The sequence below is a fragment of the Podarcis erhardii genome, assembly GCF_964252035.2.
Source record: "Podarcis erhardii genome assembly, chromosome: 2".
NCBI lineage: Eukaryota > Metazoa > Chordata > Lepidosauria > Squamata > Lacertidae > Podarcis > Podarcis erhardii.
In genome coordinates, this window is record NC_138498.1 from 22,194,912 (window position 1) to 22,213,585 (window position 18,674).

The 18,674-nt window shown below is 50.2% G+C and overlaps 1 protein-coding gene across 14 annotated transcripts in view; it reads left to right on the plus strand.

The window, feature by feature from the left end:
* Window positions 1–18,674, plus strand: part of KMT2D (lysine methyltransferase 2D) — a 109,568-nt gene that overhangs the window by 35,251 nt on the left and 55,643 nt on the right. For 13 of the 14 annotated variants that reach the window (XM_081849454.1, XM_081849446.1, XM_081849452.1 and 10 more), the window contains exons 12-25: window positions 253–1,145; window positions 1,343–1,456; window positions 2,723–2,833; window positions 3,629–3,733; window positions 4,807–4,988; window positions 5,345–5,509; window positions 6,072–6,181; window positions 8,530–8,577; window positions 8,850–9,089; window positions 10,830–10,976; window positions 11,065–11,181; window positions 14,752–14,888; window positions 16,107–16,290; window positions 17,010–17,090. In XM_081849454.1, the coding sequence (XP_081705580.1) occupies window positions 253–1,145; window positions 1,343–1,456; window positions 2,723–2,833; window positions 3,629–3,733; window positions 4,807–4,988; window positions 5,345–5,509; window positions 6,072–6,181; window positions 8,530–8,577; window positions 8,850–9,089; window positions 10,830–10,976; window positions 11,065–11,181; window positions 14,752–14,888; window positions 16,107–16,290; window positions 17,010–17,090 (2,634 nt within the window). The remainder of the gene's footprint in view (window positions 1–252; window positions 1,146–1,342; window positions 1,457–2,722; window positions 2,834–3,628; window positions 3,734–4,806; window positions 4,989–5,344; window positions 5,510–6,071; window positions 6,182–8,529; window positions 8,578–8,849; window positions 9,090–10,829; window positions 10,977–11,064; window positions 11,182–14,751; window positions 14,889–16,106; window positions 16,291–17,009; window positions 17,091–18,674) is intronic. The other variant, XM_081849449.1, reaches the window with a different exon arrangement.

Below are 18,674 nucleotides of genomic sequence, written 5' to 3' on the forward strand. Positions count from 1 at the left end.
TTAATATAATTATCATATGTACTCCTGGTATTGAACACAATTATAAAATTTATAGAAAAGAAATTTAAAACTGACTTCCAATTAATCTCATTCATTAATTTCTAAGGCTAAAGGACTGGTGCACAATTCTGATCTTGTTGGTCTCTGCTTAGACTGAGGAATGCTGCTTCCCTTTTCCTATGTCTGGGAATGGCTCTTTCCTGCCAAAGGCTTACATGTCTCCCCTCCTGCTCCCTCACTCTCCCCTTCCAGATCCAGCCTCACCCGCCCACCCCGAGGAGCCCCCGCTCGGTGCCAAAGAGCATCCTGCTTTTGAGTTGCCGCCCGCAGAGCCAGAACCCACAGAGAGCCATACTGAGGCGGCACCCCCAGCCCCGGAAGGGCAGGCCTCTCCAGCGAGCCCTCGGCCTGGCTCGCTCAAAGCTGCTTCCCCCCAAGCCGCCGAGGAAGGAGAAGCCCACGAGGAGCCCATGGACACGGGGGTCGAGGGCCTGGAGCCGGACAGCCCCGCTGACGGCCGAGTACAGCCTAGCCAAGAGGACGAAGAGGAGGAGGAGGAAGAAGAGGACGAGGAGGCCGGAGGGACAGCTCCAGCGCCCAAGATGGAGCTGGAGGAGAGATTATCCCCTCCGCTGAGCGAGGCAGAGGCTCCGGACGAGGACGGGCCTGCTGCGTTGGGGCCTGAGCCCCCCGAGGAGAGCCTTGGCTTCGCCCGTGAACCCAAGCGCTCCCCTTCACCTGTGGAGGCGGAGTTGCTGGGGGGCACCCCGATGGAGGCCTACGGGGCTGGCCACCCGCAGGAGGGAGGGGCGAGCGGGGAGGAGGAGGCCGGGCCGGCGCCGGCGCCCTTGAGGCCCCACCACTTGGTGAAGTCAGATATTGTGAACGAGATCTCGAACCTGAGCCAAGGCGACGCCAGCAGCTTCCCGGGCTCGGAGCTCCAGTTCGCTTCGCCGTACCACGAAGGCGGCGGCTCCATGTCCCTGGAGATGGCCGGCCTGACCTCCACAGACGTCAGCCTCCAGAGGGACGACGGGGCCTCCTTGCCGCCGGGCGAGATGGACGACTCCTTGTCTTTTGACATGAAAGGGGAGTGTGAGAAGGGGCGGCGGCGGAGCTCCCCAGCCCGTTCCCGCGTCAAGCAGGTAACCCGAAGGCCCGTTGTCTCCTTCCTTCCTTCACCTCTGAATAGCTCCCCCGTCCCTGTCAGAGGTGGGGAGTACCAGAACAAATGGGCAGCCATGTTGTTTGAATGTTCCCCGGTGTGTGCATCTATGTTCCCCCCTCTCTCTGTCATTTTATTTTTGACCCTCTCTCTCACTCTGTTTCCTTCTGGTCGTAGGGTCGCAGCAGCAGTTTTCCTGGGAGGAGACGGCCTCGGGGAGGGTCCCACACAGGCCGAGGGCGGGGCCGATCACGGTTGAAATCCACTACTTCTTCCATCGAGACATTGGCGGTAGGGGCAGCTTTAGCAGGCAGGAGAACGCTGGGGGAGCGGGAGGGGAGGGGAGGGGCTCGAGTGGTTTGCCCTCCTCCCCAGGGCAAGAGAAGCCATAGCGGCGGTACGTAGGGAGGTCAGTCTCTAGGGCTGGGCGATATATCGATATCATCATCCAAATCCAGTTTGAAGTCCATATCAAGACATCGTTTTCATCATTTTAGACCTGGCGATATATCACGAATCACGATGTGTGTTAGGGCTGGGTGATAATAGTGTTCAAAACTGGTTTGAAGTCCATATTGTGATAGTGGTTTCATAATTTTTGACCTGGCAGTGTATCGTGAATTTCGCGTGTGCGTTTGTGTGCTATTAAAAATCACGATGTGGGAAAAACCACAAAACCAGCCATAGCTCCATCCTTATTTCAGACATTGTGATATATCAGTATATCACAATGTTTAGCTGGTGATATATTGCAGTGTCGTAAACCAGGCCCTGCTGTTCGCCTCTGCATAGTTCCATCCTTATTTCAGATATTGTGATACAGTGATATATCACAATTGTTTAGCTGGTGATATATTGCAATGCTGGAAACCAGATATCGCCCAGTCCTATTGGCCTCCCCAAAGGCGGCGTTTCAGGCAGCAGATAGCCCCCTCCCCCCAGTTTGGATAGATGCGTGGTTCTGGTCTCAAGACGAGAGCACCCCCTTTCCTTCAGCTCCCAGTTAGTGCACCTTGGCTGGGGCCGTATCCTTATCCATAGTGCTTGGAGGCAGTGGGTCCGACCTTCCCCTCCCCTCCCTTTCATTTGAATGGATTGTCGAATCATTCCCTCACGACGTAGGCTTGCCATATTCTATCAGTGATGGGGCTTCTCTCCCTTTAAGTGCTTCAAAGCGGGGCATTGTTCAGCAGATGTAGTTTTCCCTCTTGCCGCGACGCTGAGAAGCTGCACCTGTGGAATCTCTGCCTTCCTCTGTGCTCTTAAAAGGGTAGGAATTCTGTCCCTTTTGGAGCATGGTCGACCTACCAGGAATTATTAGCCAGTGGGGATATTTGTGGGTGGTGGGGCATATAAACGGGAGGGCTGGGGGATATACACAGAATCTGGCAAGGGGACTGTAGGCCTTCTCCCTTGCAGCACGGGCAGCGACTCAAGGGTGTAGCTGGTAGGCTGAGGAGACTGTAGCTTTGTGCGTCTGCATTTCCCCCTCTTGTGTGTCGGGAGCAGCGAAAGACAGCAGTTTCACCTCGTCCCTTTGCTCCCTTCCCTTCCAAGCTCGCTGATATCGACAGCTCCCCGAGCAAGGAGGATGACGACGACGACGACGACACGATGCAGAACACGGTGGTGCTCTTCTCCAACACGGACAAGTTTGTGCTGATGCAGGTGGGTACAGACACGAGGGCGGCAAACGCCTGACGGTTTTCTGATTGCACCAATTTCAATGGATGTGAGCGGTGAGTTTCTCCTGGAGCAGCTACTCGGGGCTTGCAAAGAGCGTAGACTTTGGGCTGTCCCACAGCCAGGTGCGTCAGTTGACTGGTTCCTAGCCGCCCCAAGAGGATAACAGTTTGCCTTTCTAGCTGAAACTCTGGCTCCTTCTAATAAGAAGCCCCACAGACAGCTGTAGCTCAAGGATGGGGCAAAGTGGGTGTTGTTGAACTACAACACCCATCACCCCAAATATTTGTTTGGAGTCAAGCGAGATCTGGGGGTTGCCCAGCCCTGCTGTAGCTAGTAGCACCCAGCTGAAGTCAACAACGGGGTACATCTTTGAAACCTAGATTTCACCTAGTATGGATAGGCCTTGAACTTGCTTATTGCTGAAGTCCTGTGGCTCAGGTGTGTTACACCTTTTGCCAAGATTCCTTTTGGCGCATAGCTGGCCTCCCCATTCCTTGTTTCATTGCTGCGAACAATAAGCTTTATTCCTTTTGCCCCGGCTGGCAGCTTGCAAATTCATTAAAATTATTCAGTCACTTTAAAAGAAAAGGAAAGCTAAGAGTGTTTATAAAGTATCGGTTAGCAGCTCTAGATTACTTCTTTTTGGGAGGGGGGCGAATTGTGGTTGCATGTTACCTTGCATCTGTAGAACGGTTGGAATATTTATATTAAAAAATGGAGGTTGTTTCTCTGTGGCGTTGCAAGGCCTCTTTTAACCTGCCTCTCCCTCCTTGACAGGATATGTGTGTGGTGTGTGGTAGCTTTGGCCGTGGTGCGGAGGGCCACCTCCTGGCGTGCTCCCAGTGCTCTCAATGTTACCATCCTTACTGCGTCAACAGCAAGGTAAGGCTTGCTCTGTGTGAGGGAGCACCCCCCCTCCCCATTATTATTTTTAAAATAATGATTCCTCTCTTAAAGGACACATGGCTTCTCACCGTGCTCAATTCTTGAGCTAAATATGTCCCGTGTTGCCTGATAATCTGATAATCTAATCTAATAGAGTGTGACACTCCTAATTTAGATGTTAGTGGAATTTGGTGGGGCGGAGCCATCTAAGAGGGTTGGCTTTTGTTTCTTTCCTTTCAAGTGGTTGGGGGGGGCCTCATTGAATATGTGTGCATAGGGACAACAGTCATGCAGGAATGGGTGTAGGAAGGAAATAGGAAGCTGAACCTGCAACTGTCCTGATCTATGAACACCCTGTTTTCTTTCCTGGGATCTGAAGTGTGTGGAATCTGCAAAGTTTGGTTCCTGACAAGGAAACGGCAAGCTCTTATAGGTTAATTTACACAGGAAGGAATTTTGTCCTATTCTCAGCAACAACGAAAAAAGGGATGTGGATGGTGCTGTGGTCTAAACCACTGAGCCTCTTGGGCTTGCCAATCAGAAGGTCAACGGTTTGAATCCCTGTGACGGGGTGAGCTCCCGTTGCTCTGTCCCAGCTCCTGCCAACCTAGCAGTTCAAAAGCACACCAGTGCAAGTAGATAGATAGGTACCACTGCAGTGGGAAGGTAAACGGCGTTTCCGTGTGCTCTTGCTCTGTCACAGTTCTCCGTGCACCAGAAGCAGTTTAGTTATGCTGGCCACATGACCTGGAAAGCTGTCTGCGGACAAACGGCGGCTCCCTGGGCCTGAAAGCGAGATGAGCGCCTCAACCCCATAGTCGCCTTTGACTGGACTTAACCGTCCAGCGGTCCTTTACCTTTACCCTATTCTCAGCAACCTTGCCCAGGTAGCAGGCCTGAGAGTGACACTCACGTAGGGGAGGCAGCTGTTCTAAAGAGCCATAGAGGAATCAGGCTTGACGAAGAAGGGTTGTGCACACAACCACAGCTCTCCTCGCATCTCCGTAAGCACTCAGGGCTCCCCCCTTTTTTTAAACATCTTTGTTCCTTCTTCCCGCTTTTTTAAAAAGATTACCAAGGTGATGCTGCTAAAGGGCTGGCGCTGCGTGGAATGCATTGTGTGCGAGGTTTGTGGCAAAGCGTCGGACCCGTCCCGCCTGCTGCTCTGCGATGATTGTGACATCAGCTACCACACGTATTGCCTGGACCCGCCTCTCAACACCGTGCCCAAGGGCGGCTGGAAGTGTAAATGGTGAGAGAGACGACATAAGACTGCTTTCAAGGGGCAGCAGTAGTTCCTCAGGTTAAGAACTTTGCTTCAGGATGAGAACAGAAATCATGCTCTGGCGGCGCGGCGGCAGCAGCAGGAGGTCCCATTAGCTAAAGTGGTGCTTCAGGTTAAGAACAGTTTCAGGTTAAGAATGGGCCTCTGGAATGAATTAAGTAGTTAACCCGAGGTACCGCTGTATGTGATTATAGGTCACATTCAAGTTGAGTAATTCTGGCCTGCCGTTCCTAGGGCATCTGCGTTGTTTTTGGTTCGGGGCGGGGGGATAGATTGGATGGCAGAATTGGTGTTGATTCCTTGCCCCCACCCCTCTTTGACAGGTGCGTATGCTGCGTGCAGTGTGGAGCAGTCTCTCCTGGCTTCCACTGCGAGTGGCAGAACAACTACACCCACTGTTCTCCCTGCGCCAGCCTTGTCACCTGCCCCATCTGCCATGTGAAGTATGTGGAGGACGACCTCTTGATCCAGTGCCAGCACTGTGAGAGGTAAGCCCCAGTTTTCCTCAACCCACCCGGTATTTCACTATTGGCCGTTGTAATCTTCACGTCAACAGATGCAGGCAACGTTGGAATCCTGCCTGTAAGTGGCTGACTCTCCCCCTGTACAGTGGTGCCTCGCAAGACGAAATTAATCCGTTCCGCGAGGCTCTTCATATAGCTGTTTTTTCGTCTTGCGAAGCAAGCCCATTGACAGCTCAGCGGATTAGCGCTGTTAGCGGTTTAGCGGCTTTTAGCGGATCAGCTGATAAGCGGCTTAGCGGCTTAGGAAAAGGGGGGGAAACCCGCAGGAACCCGCAAGACATTTCGTCTTGCGAAACAAGCCCATAGGGAAATTCGTTTTGCGAAGCGCCTCCAAAACGGAAAACCCTTTCGTCTAGCGGGTTTTCTGTCTTGCGAGGCGTTCGTCTTGCGGGGCACCACTGTACATTTCCATCTTGCAGGGGGAGAGGGAGGGCAAGGTTTTGAGATGTCGGAGAATTCCCTTCCCCATACTTAATCTGCAAACTCTCTCCATATGTGCGTCGAAAACCTTTTGTGTGCTTCCTAGGTGGATGCATGCCGTGTGTGACAACCTGTTCACGGAGGAAGAAGTGGAACAGGCAGCAGACGAAGGATTTGACTGTACCTCCTGCCAGCCCTATGTGGTCAAGCCCGTTGGTGAGTTCTGGACAGGTGTGAGACCTGCACACCAAATTCATTTCAGAAAGATGCATCAGCAGCTGCCAAGTCCCCAGTGCAACGGCAAGGTTCATTGCAGAAGCATGCCCTGGTGTTATTTCCTCGCAGTTATGAGTGCCAGGGTTTCAGACAGTGATCTTTTTATGCTTCCCACTGGGGCTGGGCGATATATCAGTCTATTGCCCCAAACCGGTTTTCATAGCTTTTGACCTGGCAACATATTGTGAATCCCGATGTGTGTTAGGGCTGGGCAATATATCGTCCAAAACCAGCTTCGTCCATATCGTGATAATTCTTGACCTGGCAACAGAACACGAATCATGCGCTGTGTGCTCCATGCAAAAGTCACCATGTGGGGGGAAAGCATGAAGCCTTCCAGCGCTGTGGTCTAAACCACTGAGCCTCTTGGGCTTGCCGATCAGAAGGTCGGCGGTTCGAATCCCCGCGACGGGGTGAGCTCCCGTTGCTCTGTCCCTGCTCCTGCCAACCTAGCAGTTTGAAAGCATATCAAAGTGCAAGTAGATAAATAGGTACCCTCTGGCGGGAAGGTAAATGGCGTTTCCATGCGCTCTGGCTTCTGTCACGGTGTTCCGTTGCACCAGAAGCAGTTTAGTCATTCTGGCCACATTACCCGGAAAGCTGTCTGTGGACAAACGCCAGCTCCCTCGGCCTGAAAGTGAAATGAGCACCGCAACCCCATAGTCGCCTTTGACTGGACTTAACTGTCCAGGGGTCTTTTACCTACATAGTACCACCCTAAACATTGTGATATATCAGTACATCGCAATGTTTAGTTGGTGATATATCACGATGATGGAAACCAGGTATCACCCAGCCCTACTTCCCACAATTCCTCCAGCATAGTGTTGCTGCAAGGCATTGTGGGAAGCTGCCGCTCCTAGCTGCTGCCACCTAGTGCTCATTAGTGTGCAGCCACTTCTGCTGTCCACCCTTACAGCTCTCAGATGACTAAAGCCATCAAGGGGCCCACTAACCCACCAAGGACACTGTGCCAACGGGACCCTCAAATCCTGAGCTGGCTCAGGGGAGAATTTCATGATGTTCAAAATTTGAGAGGGCAGCTTAGGTCTACTTCCTTTCTGCATCACTATGCATAATAATAATAATAATACAGGTTGAGTATTCCTGTGGTTCTATATCCTGAACCACACCACCCACACAGAAGAGGGATGTGTCGGAATACTTGATTTGCAGGTGTTCAGGAAATCTTTATGGGGAAAACACTTAATGGTGCATAAAGACCCAAAACATCCCCATAATCACTGAATGGCAAGGAATGTCGAGAAGGAATAAAATGGACGACAGAGTGTGGGTTGAGGGAATAGAATGGAGAAGCTCGAAGAGGAGGACCATGAAACATAGATATATACAAAGGGAACATAGAACCATCTCTGTGTTTGGATAGGCTGCTTCCTAGTTTAGCAGTTTCCCAGCGTCATGGAAAAGAGAGCTGCCCTAGACAGCAGTTGAGGAAGCCAAGAATTGGATGTGGAATAGTGTAACCCGGGGTTGTCAACCTGGTCTCTACCGCCCATTAGTGGGTGTTTCAGGATTCTAGGTGGGCGGTAGGGGGGGTTCTACGGCACAAGCTGGATCTTCCTTCCATCGAGCACTGGTGGACAGTAAGGAAATTTGACTACCCCTTGTATAACCTATAGACTTGCCCTCCAAATATTGGTGTGCAAGAGATTCTCATTGTCAGTTAATGGTAGCTGCTGGAAAGTAGATAAGCCATTGCTGCATGAGGACTGCAGCAATATATTTTGGGGTGGGTGGGTGTGAAACAGTGGAAGATACGTGGGGCAAAGGGGCTGAGGATGGCAGTCAGCTGGATGTGGTAGAGAGGTTTGTGGATATTATGGCGCAATGTAATACCACTGAGATTGCTTGGGGTTGGGTGTAGAAAAGATATGGCTGTGTTTCAGGCGCATGAGGAATGCAGTTGAAGGAGCAGATTAAGGGTAAAAAGTTGAGTGAATAAATGATGCACTTTTTTGGGGGGGGTTATCCTATTATTATTATTTTCAATTTTATACATTTCAATAATTTTACAATCATTTCAGCATTTCAAAGCTCGACTTCCTTCCCCCTCTTTCTGCAGTTCCTTAAATAAATTTCCAACATTTTCTGCATATCCAAATTAACTTAATTTTCTCGTTTATCCATCTACTTTAAGTAGATACTCTTATAAAGAAAGAATTATGCATCCTAAATGTTGTTGGAAGTACACACAGACACAAAATACTGAATACATACCCTTTCTAACATCCCTTTTTTGGGGTCTCTCTCTCTATCTCTATTTAAAGTTCCGGTCCCCCCTCCAGAAATTATTCCAGTGAAGATCAAGGAGCCGGGTAAGTTTCTTTCTCATTCGTGCTCTATAATCTCAGGCACTGCACCCAGATACTGTGCTAATCGTATTTCTGAGCCTGGAATAAATGTAGGATCGGGTCCTTCTGAATTACTGCTGTCAACTGTGGGGGGGGGTCAAAAAAGAAAAAGGGGGTGTATGTAGTGGATGAAAGGAGGGGAAGAAATTAATGCTCAGGCTGGTTCTCTACAAAGATGCACGGTGGCACCATGCTGGTTTGGCCCTGCCTGCCAAGTTTCACCCTCTCCCCCACAGAGCCCCAGTATTTTCGCTTTGAAGGCGTCTGGCTGACAGAGACGGGCATGGCGGTGTTGCGGAACTTGTCCTTGTCGCCACTGCACAAGCGCCGGCCGCGCAAGACCCCAACAACGCCAACAACGCCACGGCCACTGGGTGCGCTCAATGGCGAAGGTGTGCTGGATGGGGTTGACCCCTTGGGCCCCGAAGAGAAAAAGGAGGGCGACGTGGAGGGAGACGAGATCCTGAAAGCTGAAGGTTTGTTCCATCCCCACCACCTTCAAGGGAGTGTGGGGTAAAGTATTGTGGAGGGAAGTTCTTAATTGTTTGGTACTTTAGTCTGCCCAGAATGGCTGGGGCAACGCAGTGTGAGGCTTCAGGGAATTGGCTTCCTTCCCCTTGGCAGTAGATAAGCAGAACAAAGGAAAATGAGTCTTCTTACCAGTTAGAATCTTTGATAACCCCAGCAAGAGACAACAGAATGCAACTCTCTACCATGGCAGTGCTCCCAATTAAGGTCACTCCCCTCTCCGTCCCTATTAATCTACGTCACTCCTACGTCTTGTAACCTGAGTTTGTACCCTCTGTGCTTTCTGTTCTGCCACTTTCTCAGCTCTCCTTGACCTTGGGGAGAGTGGATGAATGCTTTCCAGAGACAGTGAATCTGTTAACTCTCTCTCTCTCCCCCCCAGTGTTTCTTCTGGTAGCTGTTCCCCATCCAGTATTTCCCAGCTTCTGCCTTCTGAACTATGCCCCTCTGCAAACCACTGTTCCAAATCTACACCGTCCTCCTGCTCCTGGGAAGATGCAAGATTAGGATTAAGAGGAGGGGGTGACTCCCACCATTCTCCCTCAGTGCAGCCCTCCTCAGCACAGTCCCTGACACCCAGTCAGATGAGCGGCAAGCAAACAACAAAAACAAATATTGTTAATATTAAAGCTCCAGTATACCTATACTGCGAGGGATGCGGGTGGGGCTGTGGGTTAAACTACAGAGCCTAGGACTTGCTGATCAGAAGGTCAGCGGTTCGAATCCCTGCAACGTGGTGAGCTCCCGTTCCTCAGTCCCAGCTCCTGCCAACCTAGCAGTTCAAAAGCACGTCAAAGTGCAAGTAGATAAATAGGTACCGCTCCGTCAGGAAGGTAAATGGTGTTTCCTTGCGCTGCTCTGGTTCGCCAGAAGCGGCTTAGTCATGCAGTACTTCAGTACTGATTTGGATGACAATATAGTCAGTACTGCCAACCCTGGCTGGTGATACAAGTTAGAATGCAGTTCTCTTGGGGCTTGGGCTCTAAGGTACTTCCTCGCGCAATGAAGAATGGGCGCTCTCCAAACTGGTGGTTTTGGGGAGGTGGAATCTGGGTCTTATTACTGAGCCACAGTTCCTCCTCTTCCAAACTTGGTAAAAACAAACCCCAACATGCTAGATCAACGACTGCTTGTAATCTGTATTACGTAATCTCTTGAGAATGAATATGTTTATAGCTTGGTCGTAATCTGGGAGACAGCACAGGTGTCCTGTTCTAGACATTGACTAGTGTGGGAAAGTTGTTGTTGTGATGGAGCGTATATGATGCAGAAGTCTAGGTGATGGTTGTTAATTGTGGGGTAGAAGCAGATTTGGGGTGCCTTTGAAGATCAAGTTGTCCGAAGTCCCGTATTACAAGAAACTGATAGCCCAGAAGTGTTGCTTTTACGGACCTGGGAACTATTTGGGGAGGAATACAAGGGAGGGACACTATCTGGTAACTTTCCACAAACTGTTCCTGGTGTTGGCAAGTTGTCTGTCTGTGTGTGTGTGTGTGTGTACATGTGCAAATGTATGTGAGAGTTCAGTTAGGTGCCTGTGCACAGCACACAAAGGCGCATGCGTGATGCAACAGAAAGGAGGACTGGTGCTCGTGCGGAATCATATTCCATGGGGAAAATTATACTGAGGTTCCTTTTGCTAAGGAATATTGCATTCGCCCATATTCTCATTCCTTGTCCGCCTGCAGTCAGCGTCGAACACATGGAGTGCGAGATCAAATTGGAAGCCCCTGCTACCCCGGAGAGGGAAGCCGCAGCCGAGGCCGATTTGACGAAGGGTCTTCTGGAAGACTCTGAGGAGGTTAAGAAGCGGAAGCGGAAGCCATATCGCCCAGGTGAGTGTTGTGTGCCTGGGCCAGGCCCTCGGAGGAGAAATGATCCCTTCTCGTCTTGTTGACTCATCTCTCCTCTGCCCTGGGACAGGTATCGGAGGGTTCATGGTTCGGCAGCGGAAATCCCACACCCGCTTGAAAAAGGGCTCGGCCGCCTTGGCAGAAGCCTCTCGTGAGTCAACAGGACCTGAGGGGCATCCAGAGGAGGGTAAGGGCATTGCTTGTATATGTTGTTCCCCTGTATTCATTGTGGCGCTGTGGGTTAAACCTCAAAGCTTGCTGATCAGAAGATCGGCAGTTCGAATCCCCGCGATTGGGTGAGCTCCCATTGCTCGGTCCCTGTTCCTGCCAACCTAGCAGTTCGAAAGCACGTCAAAGTGCAAGTAGATCAATAGGTACCGCTCTGGCGGAAAGGTAAAGGGCGTTTCTGTGCGCTGCTCTGGTTCGCCAGAAGCGGCTTAGTCATGCTGGCCACATGACCCAGAAGCTGTATGCCGGCTCCCTCAGCCAATAAAGCGAGATGAGCGCCGCAACCCCAGAGTCGGTCATGTCTGGACCTAATGTTAGGTAAATGGACCTAAGGGGTCTCTTTACCTTTACCTTTATTCGTTGCTTGGGTTGGTACGGGATGTTGTTTCCTATCCTTAGTATCTTAACAGTGGGATATGTCTTTGAAAACAAAACTCTTGCATTTCCATGTATTTCTCAGGCTGAGAATCCCACATCCAAAATTTTGCTATTGAAATGCCATGCTTTTTGCATCTATTTAATTAGCTGCACCAAGTTTTCAAACATATAGCTTTTTAGCAAGAGGCTAGGACAAACATAAAATGCTTGGGAAGACAGTGTTTTGGCAGCCTTGGGTGCAAGGGGAATATTAGCCCCCAAAGCCCCATGCAGCTCATTGTCCTTCTCTGAAGCCGCATTCTCTAACCAAGTTCTGCGTCCTTCTTCTCCTCCTCCTCCTCTTCTATGTTCTGAACCTAAAAGAGGGATGGGGATTCTGGTGCACACTCATTGAAATTAGAATTAGACTTTTGCCCCCCGCCCGCCTTCAGAAGAGGTCCAGGACCTCTTTGCTCCCCCCTGCATGCCTTCCCGGGAGAGCGGAGAAACGCAGCGTGTTTCTCCGCTGTCCCGGACAGCTTTTGAAGGCAGGCAGAGGGGAGCAAAGACTTTCGCCCCCCGCCCGCCTTCAGAAGAGGTCCAGGGCCTCTTCTGAAGGCGGGCGGGGGGCAAAGGTCTTTGCTCCCCCGTGCCTGCCTTCCCGGGAGAGCGGAAAGTCTTTGCTCCCCCCCTTCAAAAGCCGTCCGGGACAGAGGAGAAACGTGCTGCGTTTCTACGCTCTCCCGGGAAGGCAGGCAGGGGGAGCAAAGACTTTTGCCCCCCGCCAGCCTTCAGAAGAGGTCCTGGACCTCTTCTGAAGGCGGGCGGGGGGCGAAAGTCTTTGCTCCCCCCCCGCCTGCCTTCAAAAGCCATCCAGGACAGCGGAGAAACACGCTGCTTTTCTCCGCTCTCCCGGGAAGGCAGGCAGGGGGGGAGCAAGGACTTTTGCCCCCCGCCCGCCTTCAGAAGAGGTCCTGGACCTCTTCTGAATGCGGGCGGGGGGCGAAAGTCTTTGCTCCCCTCTGCCTGCCTTCAAAAGCTGTCCGGGACAGCGGAGAAACACGCTGCGTTTCTCCGCTCTCCCGGGAAGGCAGGCAGGGGGGAGCAAAGACTTTCACCCCCCGCCCGCCTTCAGAAGAGGTCCTGGACCTCTTCTGAAGGCGGGCGGGGGAACAAAAGTCTTTGCTCCCCCCGCCTGCCTTCAAAAGCCGTCCAGGATAGCGGGAAGCGCTTCCCTGCTATCCCGGACTGCTTTTAAAATGCTGGCGGTGGGGAGCAAAGCCTTTTGGCCCCCGCCGGCCTTCCTGGACCTCTTCTGAAGGCCGGAGGGGGGGCGGGAAGGCTTTGCTCCCCACCGCCAGCATTTAAAAGAGGTCCCTGGAGATTTCCCTATAGACTTTCTTCTTGCGAAGCAAGCCCATAGGGAAATTCATCTTGCGAAGTGCCTCAAAAAACGGAAAACCCTTTCGTCTTGCGGGTTTTCAGTCTTGCGAGGCATTCGTCTTGCGGGGCACCACTGTATATATAGTCAATATAGGCACAGAGTTAATTTTTTAAACATTTTCTAATGGTGGTGTGCCTCGAGATTTTTTTCATGAAACAAGTGTGCCTTTGCCCAAAAAAGGTTGGGAAACACTGTTCTAGATGTTGCTGGATTCCATCTCTGATGAGCCCCATCCAGCAGCAGTCAGGGATGATGGGGGTTGTGGTCTATTTTTTTTTAAAAATCATTTTTTAATTAGTTTTACATAAAGATTGTACATACAAAACAACAACAAAAACCAGGAAAAGGTTTTCTTGAACCTTCAGACCTCCCTCCCTCCATGGGTTCTGTTTCTAAATTTTATTCCCACATCTTTTACTGTAGTCTGTCTATTGTATATCCATCATATCCAGAGTTCATGTTTCTTTACAAGTGCAGTCATATTCCTGCCAATGATTTCAACTGCTTACAGTGGCCTCTCGGATATGTTAAAAAGTTATTCCAGTCTTTGACAAATACTTGGTTTTCCTGGTTTCTGATCTTTCCCGTCAGACTTGCCATTTCAGCATATTCCATCAGTTTGGTCTGCCATTCTTCTGTGGTCAGTACTTTTTCTTCTTTCCATCTCTGGGCTAAAAGCATCCTTGCTGCTGTCATTGCATACATAAACAGTCTTTTCATTTCCTTTTTTAAATAAATCTTTATTAAAATAAAAACATACAATGAAGGTAGGTATAACAAAGTTAAGTACAAAAAACCCCATCACGACATAAAAACAAGAAAAAATTTGAAAAAAGAAAAGAGAAACAAAGATTTATACATCATGTTCATCAAATACATTTTTATTTGACAGTCTTTTCTTTTCTTATGGTAGTTCCACACCTATACTTCCTAACAAAAAAGCCTCTGGTTTTTTGACAAAAGTTATCTTAAACCTTTTTTTTTTTTCAATTGTATATTATTTCCCAGAATGTTTTTACCACCCTACATGACCACCACACAGGGGCGCCGACTTATAAAAAATATTGGGGGGGCCCAAGACCTCCAAACCGCTGCTGCTGGGGGAACGAAAGGGGCGAGCCCTGGGCTGCCCCGACTTTAAGTGAACCTGTGAGGGCCCGCCCTTTGCGGCAGCCAATTGGCTGCCGCCGTGGGTGGTGAATATTAATGAGCTAGGGGGAATCCCCGCTTCTCGCAGGGCTGACGCCAGCCCCGCGAGATTGTTGATGGGTTGAGAGCCCGCAACCCCACCCCCTCTCTAGATCGGGAGTGGCTTTGTTTTTCTTAAATTATTGGGGGGGCAGAGCCCCCCCAAACGAATTTTTGAGGGGGCTCGGGCCCCCTCAGGCCCCATGGAGTCGGCGCCTATGCCACCACATATGATAGAAAGCACCTTCTTTTTACATTTCCAACACACATTTGAACTGGTTCTGCACATTTTTGCTGCTTTACTAGGCGTCAAATACCAACAGCACATCATTTTCATATAATTTTCTTTCTACGGGCAGCAGGCTGTCAGTTTCAAATCCGATGGGGGGGGTGGTCTAGCCCAGTCTGGAGGGGGCTGCAGGTTCCCCACCGCAGCCGTAAAAGTAGCCTGAGATCCCGCTGGTTCGCTCCCTGCTCCCACCCTTGCTTATCTGAAATTAAAAAGACGCTCATATCTGCTCAAACTTGCCTCCACGCCAGGGGCTCAACCCAACCCGCCTGCTGAAGTCCCCGCGGAGGGCATCGCTGAGCAGGGGGTGGTTGAGGGTGACGAGAAGAAGAAACGGCGAGGCAGGAAGAAGAGCAAGCTGGAGGACATGTTCCCTGCCTACCTTCAGGTAAGGGGGACATGCAGGTTGATTGGTTACCTTCGTGGACTGGAGGAGAAAACGCTTCTCTCTTAAGTGCGGCCGGGTGCTGTTTTGCTTCCCGGTTTCATTCGGAAGCTCTGCTGTCCAAACTGGGAAGGGGAGGAAGTTCTGGACAGTTGTGCGGTGAGATGTTTGGCTGCAGACTGAAGGTTCGCAAAAGCAGAGTAGAATAATTGAACCTTCAGAGTTGGATGGGACCTCCTGGGTCATCTAGTCCAGCCCCCTGCAATGCAGGAATCTCGGCTAAAGCATCCAGGACAGATGGCCAGCCAACCTCTGCTTAAAAACTTCCAAGGAAAGTCCACAGCCTCCCAAGGTAGACCGTTCCACTGCCAGACAGCTCTTACTCTTATTAGAGTTGCTAAATAATAATTATACAGTGGTGCCCCGCAAGACGAACGCCTCGCAAGACGGAAAACCCGCTAGACGAAAGGGTTTTCCGTTTTGGAGGTGCTTCGCAAAACGAATTTCCTATGGGCTTGCTTCGCAAGACAAAAATGTCTTGCAAATTCCTGCGGGTTTTTTCCCCTCCCCCCCTTTTTCTAAGCCGCTTATCAGCTGATCCGCTAAGCCGCTTAACAGCTGATCCGCTAAGCCGCTTATCAGCTGATCCGCTAAGCCGCTTATCAGCTGATCCACTAAGCCGCTTATCAGCTGATCCGCTAAGCTCCTAAGCCGCTAATAGCGCTAAGCCGCTAATGGGCTTGCTTCGCAAGACGAAGAGACTCGCGGAACGGATTCTTTTCGTCTTGCGAGGCACCACTGTATAAGTGAGGTACAGGCTGCAGTGAGGTACAGATCCCTAACCCAAAATGTAGAATATTGATTGATTGAATTCATATACAGTGGTACCTCTAGTTACGAACTTAATTCCTTCTGGAGGTCCTATACCAGGAGGCCTCAGGGTGGTTCACAGAACAAAAATAAAATCTGCAACCACAATACCGTCATACCTCGGGTTACAGACGCTTCGGGTTGTGCGATTTCGGGTTGCGTACCACGCCGAACCCGGAAGTCCCGGAATGGGTACCACTGTATGAGCAAATAGCATTTGGGTGTGTGCTTTTGTTCATTTTGGGCCAGACGGGTTGGAGGTTAGCTTTCCAGGGAGGCCCAGTTTTTTTTTACTCAGAAAATCCCATCTCATTCTGTTCTTTCTGTTCCTTCTCCCACCTCTTTTGACAGGAAGCCTTTTTTGGAAAGGCCCTCCTAGACTTGAGCAGAAAGGCACTCCTGGCAGCTGGCGGTGTGGGTGGGGATGGAACTGCCCACCCTCCCGTTGGCCAGGGGGCTCCCAGGCCCAAGGTGGATTGCAGCATGCTTCAGAAAGGGCCGGTGGACGGGAAAGACCCTTCGGTTCAGCCCAAAGGTATGAGCTGTGCTTATTTGACTTGTCAGTGACTTGAAACGTAATGGTCTCCAAGTGCAAGGACAGAACATTTGGAGACATAAGCTGAAATAACTTACCAGACACTCCTGAGATTCAAAAGAAGCAGGAGGAATTTAAAAAAAGCCAACATTGTGCTACCTGAGCTTCAGCTCAGCCAAGTTACACAGCTTTGTGTAACCTAAGAGGTGAGGAACTGGATTCCATACCCAGGCTTTACCCTCAAAAAGCGGATCTCTAGTTGATTGCGGTAGATTTATTAGAATAGAGTTAGCTTTTTTTATTTTTGCTGTATCGCACTGTTGGCTATAGAAAGCTTGAGGTCCACCAAGACCCCTAGATCCTTTTCACAGGTACTGTTAGTAAACCAGGTATCCTCCATCCTATATTTGTGCATCTTGTTCTTCCTGCCTAAGTGCAGGACCTTACCTTTGCCCCTCACCAGTTGGAGAGCAGTCAAAACTTTCCTGGGGCACTTCACGATAACCAAACAACAGACAAGGCTTGATCCCAGATTGATGGGTGTCTAGCCACATACGCCTTAGTCGTTTGCCCCGGCGTCAGATTAAAGCGTTCAGCGAATCCATTGGTCGGTTGGCAGTAAGCAGAAGATGCTCGCTTCCAGCTGCCCACCACATCTTTGGGGTCAGCTTGGCCGTGAGTCCTAGACCTTGGTTCGACAAAAAACCCTCTTCTTCCAGGGGATGAATGTGTTGACGGCAGGGAGGCAGTAGCCCCGGAAAACAACTTGAAAACTGCTGATGCCAAGACTGAAAATACCGGTGAGTACGAGTTCTTCAGAAGAGCGTAAAAGCTGGGGGGGGGGGGTAATGCTTCTGCCTTATGAGGGGGCAGTGCTAGGTTGCTAGGAAGAACACGAAGCAGCTCCTTTTAGCACAGTGTTTCCCAACCTTGGGTCTCCAGCTGTTTTTGGACTACAACTCCCATCATCCCTTGCTAGCAAGACCAATGGTCAGGGATGATGGGAATTGTAGTCCAACAGCAGCTAGAGACCCAAGGTTGGGAAACACTGTTTTAGCACATTTAGTCCTATGTTAATCTGCACAGGGTAATGCAATTGTGGTTTAGGTAACAGTAAAGGACCCCTGGACGGTTAAGTCCACTCAAAGGTGACTATGTCAAAGGTGGGGATGCGGGTGGTGCTGTGATCTAAACCACTGAGCCTCTTGGACTTGCCAGTCAGAAGGTTGGCAGATCTAATCCACATGGCGGAGTGATCTCCTGTTGCTCTGCCCTAGCTCCTGCCAACCTAGCAGTTTGAAAGCAGGCCAGTGCAAGTAGATAAATAGGGTACCACTGCGACGGGAAGGTAAACGGCATTTCCATGTGTTCTGCCTTCCATCACGGTGTCTCGTTGCACCAGAAGCGGTTTAGTCATGCTGGCCACATGACCCGGAAAGCTGTCTGTGGACAAACGCCGGCTCCCTTGGCCTGAAAGCAAGATGAGCGCCGCAACCCCATAGTTGCCTTTGACTGGACTTAACCATCCAGGGGTCCTTTACCTTTTTTACCTTTAGTTGTAATTTGCTTTGCTAAAATCTCAAAAGTCAACCAGAGCGGGGTTAAGTCTTGTCTCCCCGAACCCTGATAATGCTTTGGGTTTTTAGGTCTTGTGTATATGAGGTGAATAAATTTTGTGGCTGTGTGTAAACGAGCTCATATTTTAATTGGCATGTTCAAAACCCTATGATTGCCATAGTGGCAAACTGACCGTAGAAGGTGCCAGGGAGGGACTTGTCCTTGTTCTGAAGTGACAACTTCTTTGCACTTTTGAGAATCTCGAGTTGCCCTGTGTTGGGTCAAACATGTTGGTCCACCTGTCTCAGTATGGTGTACCCCAGATTCTATTGGACCTCTTACTCCTAACGGCACACTCCAGGACTCCCCCACCAAAGCCATTTGCCTTGTCCAAAACCGGGTTGGGGAATTGCTGTTAATGCCCTGGGAAGTAAGTACTGCTTTAAAATGCTGCTAAAATAAACCTTAAAATGAAAACCGGAAATGTGATGCAAGTTTTAAAACATACTAATGAACTGCATCCCCAAATCCACGATATCCAGTAAAATAAATTTGCACGTATTTCCAATGTTGACGTAATTTTATAATAATTGGAATTATGTAGTGTGCTCTGGTGTTCTCCTCCCTTCTTCTTTTGATTCCGTCGGGAGGGCAACACACAGCAAAAGGAGTCACTTAGGGAAGCACCGGCCATATCATGTTGCCAGCAGCCCAACCTCATTGGGAGGAATTTTCCGCTGATGCAAAAAGGAGCAGAGATCAGTCGAGAGAGCCCCGTATCAGAGCACCTGATTCTTGCCATTGCTAATGGTCCCTCCCTTTTTGAA